The sequence below is a fragment of the Montipora foliosa genome, chromosome 10 (assembly GCF_036669935.1).
Source record: "Montipora foliosa isolate CH-2021 chromosome 10, ASM3666993v2, whole genome shotgun sequence".
Classification (NCBI taxonomy): domain Eukaryota; kingdom Metazoa; phylum Cnidaria; class Anthozoa; order Scleractinia; family Acroporidae; genus Montipora; species Montipora foliosa.
The window spans coordinates 31,972,950-31,982,949 of NC_090878.1; the positions used below are offsets into that span (position 1 = coordinate 31,972,950).

A 10,000-nucleotide genomic window follows, 5' to 3' on the forward strand; every position below is an offset into this window, starting at 1 on the left:
CTTTGTCCTCCAGCTGTCCTTTCTTTGCCAAATTTCTCATGGTGGCGTAAACCTTGAAGCGTTTCTCGTCATCTTTAGCAAGATACACAGCGGTGGCGAGCCCAATGCCGCTAGAACAACCAGAGATCAACACGATTTGAGGAGCCATGTTCTTGTTTGTGCAGCTAATGTCTTCTGTTATGGGATTATAATGTGACAATTTGAAGTAGCAGTCACTCATCTTGTCAAAAAGCCATTCTCTCCTATTCTCGTGTGTCTTGACAAACACGAGTGATTAATTATCTCACTGCATTGTAGTGATCTTGTGTCATGCATGCATGGATAACTGATTACTATTCATTTCTAATTGACGATATTTGTTCGCCAGTGTCTCTGATTCAAATATTGAAAATTAAAATAAAATGTGCTTTAATATTAATAACGCGAAAACGATAATTTAACGTCTTTCTGAACATTTGAATAAAGGTATAATTTCGTAGGAAATGGTCTTCCTTGTCATGAACAACAATTTGGTTGAGAAAGTAAGAAATCTCTTCAAAAGATCGTGAGACGGGAAAACGATGATGATGCGGTCAAATTCATGTTAAGCTGTTTATTTAGGCTCCTTCCCAGCTTCAGCAAACGAAAGAAAATAGTTTATAATAAGCGAATTTTGTTGACAAGGCGCCTGCTCTTGCAGTTAGTCCCAAATGCGGATGAGCTCAAATCTCCTCCGGCACCACTTCTCGGTAGAAATTCCCACTAAGACTACTTCATTCAAGCAAATGTTGTGGTCTGAGTTTAGCTTAGTCGTGATTAGAAGTCATGAATAATGACTACGTATACAGCGCGCGGTAACTGAATTCTTGAAAATTTGGGGGCGAAAGCGAATTGTAGGAACAATATTTTACTTGCGAAAGAAAGAGAGAAATGACCCTCGCACTCATAGCAATTGTCCCTAATGGAGTCCCGAGAAATCCAGGTGGCTCCAACGGGATTCGAACCCACGACCTATGCGAAGTCGGTGCAATGCTCCACCAACTAAGCTATGAAGCCCTACAGTTGAGAGCAGGTCAATTTGTATATGTTGGGCTCTTATGTTCCCGTGAAAGGATTCAATGAAAGAAATGTAGATAATGAAGTAGTGCGGGCTACATGTATTCGAATCCCTTTGAACCTTAATTCTTTGGATGTCTGTTAAAGAGAATTGCTTAAGTTGTCCAGATAGTAAGTGCGAGGATCAAATCTCTCCTTCGTCTGTAGCCTGCACTTCATATATCTTCATTTTTTTCAATATTTCACCGCATCACTTTTAATTACGAAGTTCCATGCTTTCTTTACTTAATATTTCAATTAATGCAAACAAAAACTTCTATTTAAAGTCTCCGAAAAGCTGGGAAAAATCTACTATTGTTTTCAAGATAAACACGGAAAATGAGATCCAAACGCGGCGAACGGAAAAACAACAGCCTGAAACATTTGTCATACTAGAAAGAAAATGGGGACTTTTTTTTTAATGACAGTCAGCAAGTCGGCTTTTTTTTCCTTTGAACTTTAATATTTATGTTTCAGTTATTCCCTTGTTCTTCGATCTTTGGGACTAGAGTAATGACACTTCCCGGCGGGAATGCTTCAGCGGCGTCCTGCCCCACCTCTTCTCAGAATTTTAACATTAAAAAAAGTTAATTTTTGGCCTGATACCACATGAAGAATGAATATGAGATGACCATCCCTGGCTATGATGCGCATGCTCATAAAGGTCCACTTTTTTATGGATCTCTACTTGCATAAAATACACCACATTCACTCGCTATTCAGTTTTTAAGGAATCTCTACTCCTTATTTCAACATGATGGGTCATATCAAGGACTCTTTTGTGATTATAGTCTTTCTCAGAGTTGATATCCTGTTTTTCCTTTAATACCCCACCAATAACTGCAGTTAAACGCAACAAACGCAATTGCTTGCTTAATATCTAGAAAAGAGTTCACCCCTCGAGTGATTTGCTAGGGGGACCAAAGTGGTCGCCATTTCTCTGACCAGGTTTACCAACCCAGTGGCAGTAACATGGAAGGACAACCAAGCATACCAGGCATAAAGATTTTTTTTGCTTATCATATTGCAGAACAAACATACGTCGACTTTCTGTTTTCTTTCAAGACCCAAACTTTCTCTCGTAGTATCACTCTTTGTTCTTATGTCTTAAGCTTTACTCCTTTCACAAAATCAGCATACCTACTTTAATACAAGCCACATGATTTCGTTTAGATTTTCTCGCCAATTATTCATCTAGTCTCCTTACCTGTTGACTTGCGATTCTGTGATGTTCATAGATTCATAAAATGTCACATTTCCATAATTTCGTGAGAGGAAAAGTATTCACGAGGCAACTTTTTCAAAGACGTGTTTCGGCATGACTCATGCCATAATCAGTTTAATGCAAATTTGTATTCTTTACAGTCATCTATACGCTCCTTTTTGTCCAGTAGGAACCTTTCTCAGTTTTAAGAACCTTCAGGCTGAGATTAACCAAAATTATAAGAACATACCAAGGCTGAATGTCACTTAAATGGGCTATGTCACGCAAAATTTGCAATTCCATGAAACCCAAAATGCCCAAAAAGTAGAATGAAAACCGTCATTGCAATAACCACGTAAAACCGTTGAACTACATGAACGAAATGCAACAAAAGGAATGAGAGCATGGATAAACACAAATGGACAAGACTAAAAGGGGTTGCATTTGGGTTATCTTTAAGAACGTCAGCCCGACGTTTTTCGAGTTTATGGCAAATCGCCTGGGTAATGGCCGTTTTTGCTGAGAATTATCCTGTTTGTGATATAACAATAACTTTATCAGTAATATAATTCTACATTACCATATTGGAGTTTTAATTTTCGTGAAAAACGAGAGAAGTCCCATAAACACCACACAAAAACGTGACATAGCCCCTTAAGAACGTCGATTGCTTGGCAGAAAATTGTAATAGGTGGTTTTTCATATTACGTGATTGCCACCATGTTGGTTAAAGAAAACAGATGATCTCTCATTAGCTCCTTCTGTCCTTTCGTTGTACATTACATTATTATCTGTGTCTTTAGCAAACCATCTGAAGATTTCTTTTGTATCAAAGAGAGGACCAAACCTGTCGATACGCAACATATCCTCTACCTCTGAAATGACGGTTATCGACAATTCCTAATTTTCTCTAAATTGACTGTTATCGTCAATTTAGATTACTCTGTCCCAAAACTTGTGGTAGCAGATGAAAAAGAAAAAAATAAAGTTCCATCACTGGACGGGATTTGAACCCCAAACACCCACTACAAAAGAACTGTTTTTATCCACTTAACAACTAAAGATCAACTGGCTGACAACTGCACCGATTTTTTGCCAGCACTAATTGGTCTATATAAAATCAAGTTGCGTTGAACAAAATTTCCACGGAAACTTAAATTAAAATTACTGTGATAGTACGTAGCCTGAATCAAAACAAAAAGAATATGGTATATTTTATATGATTCCACAATAGTTAAATAGATTTCCAAGGTAATTGCAAGCAACATAGACTTTCATGGCTGGTTTTGTTGAGAAAGATAGCGTTTGTTTATAATGTCCACTGATTTATTTCCAGTGGGGTCAACTAGCTTGGCAGCCACTTCTAAAGATCCAAATTTCTCGTTTGTTTGATACCGTAGGTCACATTTTTCCCCAAGAATGATTTCTTTTACATACTGGGCAACCTCCTCACAATCTTGCATGCATCTTTCAACCTCCATTTTGACATTCGTTGTAACAAGCTCTATCATGGTTCTTGTCTTCGGGTCAGCGGCAGGTGCCTCCACGCTGTTTTGGCACCAGTCCTCTGCCTTCGGTATTATCATAGTCCGCACCGGGCCTGGTTCCAACAAACAGCACCTACCAATAAGAAAGGCACATGCGCACGTAAAATAACTTAAGAACGTTTATGTTAATTTTTTTTTCTTAACCGAGTTAGTCTTTTAATATCTTTCCATCCAAACTTAACACAGTGCTTGCAAGTCAGACCATATCGCAACCATTGTACGTGTCAGGCCTAAGACCACACAGGTATCGACGGAATCTCGATTCCCGAGCTCTTATCTTTTGCGCGAAGACATGAATTTAGAGGTTTTTATGACGACAGATAATAATTGCTTTTTGCCATAATCGTGAAAGTTGAGTCGCATACGATGAAAAAATGATCAGTCATCGCGTGCGACTCAATCTCAACGAAAGGAGCAAACTACCAATGATCAGCAACTGCCACGAAACAAAGGAAGGCATATAAAGGAAAGAGCTTGCTATGATACTGATCAAAAGGCTCTTAGTTACCGCTTTCACAACATGGCCAGGGATTTTGTAGTCAGGCTTGTTTACATCAGTCTCAAAGGGAGTAATTATTGAGACAGGTAACTTTTTGTATCCCCGTAAACGAGATCCCAACCTTTTTCCGGAAAAAAAATGAGCTGAGAAATTAACGTTACAGGGCACAGGATAATACTAGCAGAGATATGAGGACTCGTCATGCTAAAGGTTCCGCCGTGCATTATCACTTTTCCCAATATTTGTTCTTATTTCTGAGACGGTGGGGGGACTAACCTGCCAACACTCGCTTACTTATATCATTTCTAATCATAACTTTTCTCTTTTTACCTAATGTTAAAGTGTTGCATAATTGGGGCTATGCTTTCTGTCAGCCCTTCAATGGCAAATTTCGACGAGCAATAAATCTCCACGAAAGGAACTCCCACAATTCCATAGTGACTACTGTTGTTAATGATGACGCCACTCTGCCTCGCTTTCACGCTTGGAATCACTGCTTGGATTAGTCTCAGGGCGCCAAAATAGTTGACCTCAAAAAGCTCCTTGACCATTTCCATAGGAACAAACTCCAAAGAAATACCAATTATCCCAATACCGGCGTTATTGACTGTGGATTCGAGAAAATACGGTAAGTCTCAGTGCAATCAGGCTAAAAAAACAACAACAAAACAAAAGCCACACATTACGAATATTTTGAAGATTGCATCTGACGTCACAGCGGCCATGTTGGTGTACAGGACAATGCAGTAAAATGTCTTTTGGGAATTTGACTCTATTATTATGCAAAACGCGCGGGGCCATTTTCTATTGTTTTGTACACCAACATGGGCGTCTCATCACGTGGATGCAAACCAAGAATACAGTGATTACAGAAGCCCATGACTAGAAGCGAACAACAGTCCTATATTCCTGTCACGGCGTTTTTAGATGGGATTTTCCGAAAACGAGAGAGACTCTTGCAGGAGTTCTATGACCAATCACAAGAAACTACCTTGACGTCATAGCGTCACCGAACTGGAACTGCCTTTTTTTGTTTTTTCGTTGTTTGGCGGAAAGAGTAGTCTAAAAATAGATCGGTCTGTGAAGAGGCCGTGGCATAGGCGTAATATGACAGTTATTTGCTTCTATTCATGGATTCCTGGTGATTATCATTATCATTAACTCTAATGTATTCGACATCACTTTCTCATAAGCTATTTTCGCACGAGCTGGTCGTGTACCGCTTTCTGGGTCGTTTGGATTGTCTTCTAAATTTCTGATCATATGGCTTTGTTGACTGGCTTTGGGCTGTAATACACTCGGGGTCTTTCATTCCTTCCTTCTTATCCAATTAATAAGTAATCTCACTTCGATGTATCTTTCAAGAGATTTTTCTCCATGGTCAAATTACTTCTGCACAACAAGATTGATAACATATGTTAAGTCACGTGGCAGCAGTAAATTCCAAGACACGTAGGCCCAACAGTTCTCTTTTCAACGTTGCTTGCAATTAGACTTCCATTTATAGTAGTGCTTCTCTATTTGTAATAGCAAGTAAAAGGATGAAATTTCCATTTTAAGCCTGGAGATAGAGGATATTAATTTCTCTTCGAATGTTGAAAAATATTTTTCAACACTCCAAGAGAAATTTCGTATCTCCAAGTGGCCATGTAATATTCTATTTATTACATAAACACCAATGAAATACTAAATCATTTCATGAAAAACAGCGAAAGGCGTGATTTTCATATTTAACCATAGCAACAGTGATCTTTTCACGAGTGAAAATAACATGTTATCTTCACATGTGAAGTATATCAAGTATATTAAGGTTTGACCAATCTAATTATTATGCATATTTTTATTTGAAGGTTTGACAGCATTATTCCAATGTCTATGAAACTTCGTAGAAAGTTTGTTATCGGTATTTTCATTAATTTGCATCACATTTTGGTCACGTGACCCTAAAACAACTTATAGCGTTTCTACTCTTTACTCGAAAATGGGGAACATTTATACTTCGAAAATTTGAAATCATGGCATTAGTGCAACTGTGCCTACCGAATACTTCCTTTTAATGTGGTACATGTTTGTCATGTCACATGACCTATTTTCCTCAATTCATGTCATTGCTTATAACATGTGAATGTAATTAAAAGGCGGCATGACAAAGCTTTTAGAAGGGGTCATCGAATAATTAAGAAACAAGATTGATACAATGCTGCTGAATGTTCCCCATTTTTTAAGTAAAAAATATAACTGTTATAAGTCAATTTTGGGTCACGTAACAAGAATGTGACACGAAACATTTTGCATGGAACTGAGTTATAACAATACCGATAACTAATTCCCTGCCAAGTTTCATAGGCCCTAGACAAATGCTTCCCCGTCAAATAAGAATATGCATAATAATTAGGCTGGTCAAGGCTCAATTCACCTGAGTAATTTCCATATTACATACGCCTCGTTTTCGTTGGATGTTACCAAAACGAGAATATTAGAATGGTGCATGGGAAATGGGAATTTGAAAATGGAAACTTTTTTTAGCGGAGCTCTGCGCGCGCCTTCGGTGCCTTCGGCGCACGCGCGCGGAGCACCGTTGTTAAGAAAATATGGTAACCCATCGACCGTCCGTACGTACGTCCACCCCTCCATGTATGCCAATGTGACCAGTATGCTAGTTTACAGCATACGTCTTTGATAGTGGACATCCATGTTTTGATCAATTGACACCTGTCAAAACAATTGTCCGCTGACCAGTATCACGTGACCATATCGCGGGTCTACGCTCAGAGCCCACCGTGGTCAGTTGCTTTTTCGAAGTGACCGCTGACCAGGTACTGGTTTTCGCTTGGATTGCAGGCTCAACCCAGGTTAACACACCTAAAAATAAACAAGGCTTCATTTTTCGCGCGGTTTCTGTGGCTCGACGCGGCTACACGGCCATACTTTATTCAAACAAAAGTTCTTTCCCAGTCAGCGCTTTTCGTGTTCAGGTGGAAAACAGTTTGGAAGATGTTTTCTTTCTGCATTTTTCGCTGGTTTCAATCCAGTTTAACATATCATGATATCTGTATCTGTCTACACTGGTGGCTACGCAGTTATTTAGGGATATAAACTTGAAGCTGAGTGTTTATTTTTAATTTTCTTAGAGCTGCTTTTTTCTTTGTATCGCAATTTTTGACATATCTTTAGAAGCTCTGATAAGGTTACAGGTTGCCTGGAAGACCTATGTCTAGAACAGAAACAAAAGGACTGAGCGAAAGAGAACGACAACGACAAAACAGATTACCAGTAATAGCTCATACTTGTTGGAAGAAGTTACTCCACAAACTCATTCCTTGGGCACTAAACCGTTGTTATTTTTACGGATCCGTTATTTAAAAGTGGATGCGTATTTTTAAAAAATGGTTTAATCGGTTTTTCCTTTGTTCAGGAATGAAACTCGAATTTTTATCGACAACTGGAATTAAATAACAATTATCTGTACGATTTTGGACAAAAAAGATAAAGTTGAATTGTTTGTTTGTTTTGCTTTAAAATGCGAGCGAACAAGTGCTTTTTTTAATCCATTTGCCCAGCTGGTTTTCGATGTGCCTCGACAGTGACAAGAAAATTTTGCCCTTTTATGATAAACACGTAATCGAAATGAGTTGTCGTAAAATTGGGGCGACATTTCACTAGCTTGTGTTTTCAGAAGTTTGTTTAAAGCACCTAAACGTTATTTAAGTATTGGAGCGGATCTTGTTTGAAGTTCGTCCTTTCTTGGTTGCATTGTCGTATTTTGCCAATTCCTATTCCAAGCCAAGCTGGCGTGTTTCAATGAAATACATGAAAATGTGAATGATCTCGTTTTCAGATATAAAGTGGGATAAAGTACATCAGTAAAACTCTTTTTTGACCTTGAACTGACAAAGTTTTTTTCATGGCTTCTAATTTCAGCGTGATTCCTATTCGCTGGCTATTGACAGTTGACTCTAAAACGGCCTTTTTCCTTTTCCATTCGCTCGCTAAGGGTGTGCTTGGTTTTTTTTTTTTTAACTCATGCGGTTCAAAAAAAAATTCATTGCCAAACTGGTGAATTCCAAAGTTAATTGCACTCGAAAAACCGATATCGTATTTATAGTTTCGTGGTTCGTGCGATATCGGTTTTTAACGTAAAGTATACCGTGGAATTCACTAGTTAGGCAATGAATTTTTCTCTAGAAGAAAGAAAAGAAAATGTTTTAATTATTAAAGCAGCAACCGAAACATCAAAACGCAGGCAGTATAAGAATAAATAACCAGGGAACTCCGCTTTTAGGCTTGGCTAAATTGCGGGCATTTTTTTTTCAGTGCGATTATCGATATCTAAATCTTTTTTTTCCATTTTACACACTCTTCATTTTCTACACTCCACCTGTCCCACACTCCGCACTCCACGTAATCCAACGAAACGAAAACTTTTCAAATCAATATCGCGTCTTCATCGCGACTCTCCCCTGCGCCTTCGCATCATCTTTACCAAATGTTTTTGAAAAAGCATTTTCTTACATCTAATCGTGATCATACTTACACAACACATCAATTTTTCCTTCTGCGTCGAGTATTTCTTTTACAGCTTTGTTGACTGACTCGTCGCTGCACACATCCATTTGTTTGATTATCAATGTGTCTCCAATATTTTCCTTTCCTTCGTCCTCCAGCTGTCCTTTCTTTGTCAAATTTCTCATAGTGGCGTAAACCTTAAAGCGTTTCTCATCATCTTTAGCAAGATACACAGCGGTGGCGAGCCCAATGCCGCTAGAACAACCAGAGATCAACACGATTTGAGGAGCCATGTTCTTGTTTGTGGAACTATGTCTTCTGTTATGGGAAAAAAATCTAGAGAGTGAAGTAAATAGCAAGTGTGGCATTATAATGTGACAGTTTGAAGTAGCAATCACTCATCTTGTCACCAACCCATTCTCTCCTATTCGCGTGTGTCTTGACAAATACGAGTGAGTAATTATCTCACTGCATTGTAGCGATCTTGTCTCATGCATGGATGACTGATTACTATTCATTTCTAATTGACGATATTTGTTCGCCAGTGTCTCTGATTGAAATAATATTAAAAATTTAAATAAAATGTGCTTTAATATAAGTAAGGATAGTAATTTAAGGTCTTGGTCTGGAAAATTGACATATGAAAAAAGACCTTATTTCGTAGGAAATGGTCTTCCTTCTCATGAAAAACAATTTGATTGAGAAAGTAAGAAATCTCTTCAAAAGATCGTGAGACGGGATAACGAAGATGATGCGGCTAATTTCATGTTACGCTGTTTATTTTGGCTCCTTCCTAGCTTCCTAGCTGCTGTTGCAGTTAGTCCCAAATGCGGATGAGCTCAAATCTCCTCCGACACCACTTCCTGTTTAAAATTCCTTGTCTCGCTGCAAAAAAAACCATCAAAACGATCCATCATCACAAGAGACCAGCGGGAAAGTTAGAGGGTCGCTCTGAGCTCATACTTGGAAAACGTTAACATCACCGACCTTGTAAAGAACAAAGATACATGTGATGAGAAAGTACAGATAATGGAAGAAGCTATTATTTTCGGTATGGACGCAATCGTGCCCCTGAAAGAAAAGTCCGTATCAGCGAACGAGGCACGATGGATTAATAGGGAGTTTACGAAACGAGGACGGCGACGACTACGAGGACTTCATTTAAAAATA

The 10,000-nt window shown here is 38.6% G+C and overlaps 2 protein-coding genes across 2 annotated transcripts in view; both read right to left on the reverse strand.

Annotated features, from left to right (window-relative positions):
• LOC137973983 (retinol dehydrogenase 8-like) overlaps window positions 1–314 on the reverse strand; it is a 19,718-nt gene extending 19,404 nt beyond the window's left edge. The window contains exon 1 of the mRNA XM_068820896.1: window positions 1–314. This exon is cut by the window's left edge and continues 117 nt beyond it. Coding sequence (XP_068676997.1) covers window positions 1–220 — 220 coding nt within the window. The 5' untranslated portion in view covers window positions 221–314.
• A 2,083-nt stretch (window positions 315–2,397) lies between these two features.
• On the reverse strand, window positions 2,398–9,363 carry LOC137973870 (retinol dehydrogenase 8-like). Its single transcript, XM_068820763.1, has 4 exons — window positions 9,245–9,363; window positions 8,859–9,166; window positions 4,655–4,931; window positions 2,398–3,898 (listed from the first exon to the last, which is right to left on the reverse strand). Exons 1-4 carry the CDS (start codon window positions 9,346–9,348, stop codon window positions 3,553–3,555), a joined length of 1,035 nt encoding a protein of 344 aa, XP_068676864.1. The 5' UTR covers window positions 9,349–9,363; the 3' UTR covers window positions 2,398–3,552.
• Window positions 9,364–10,000: the final 637 nt, after the last annotated feature.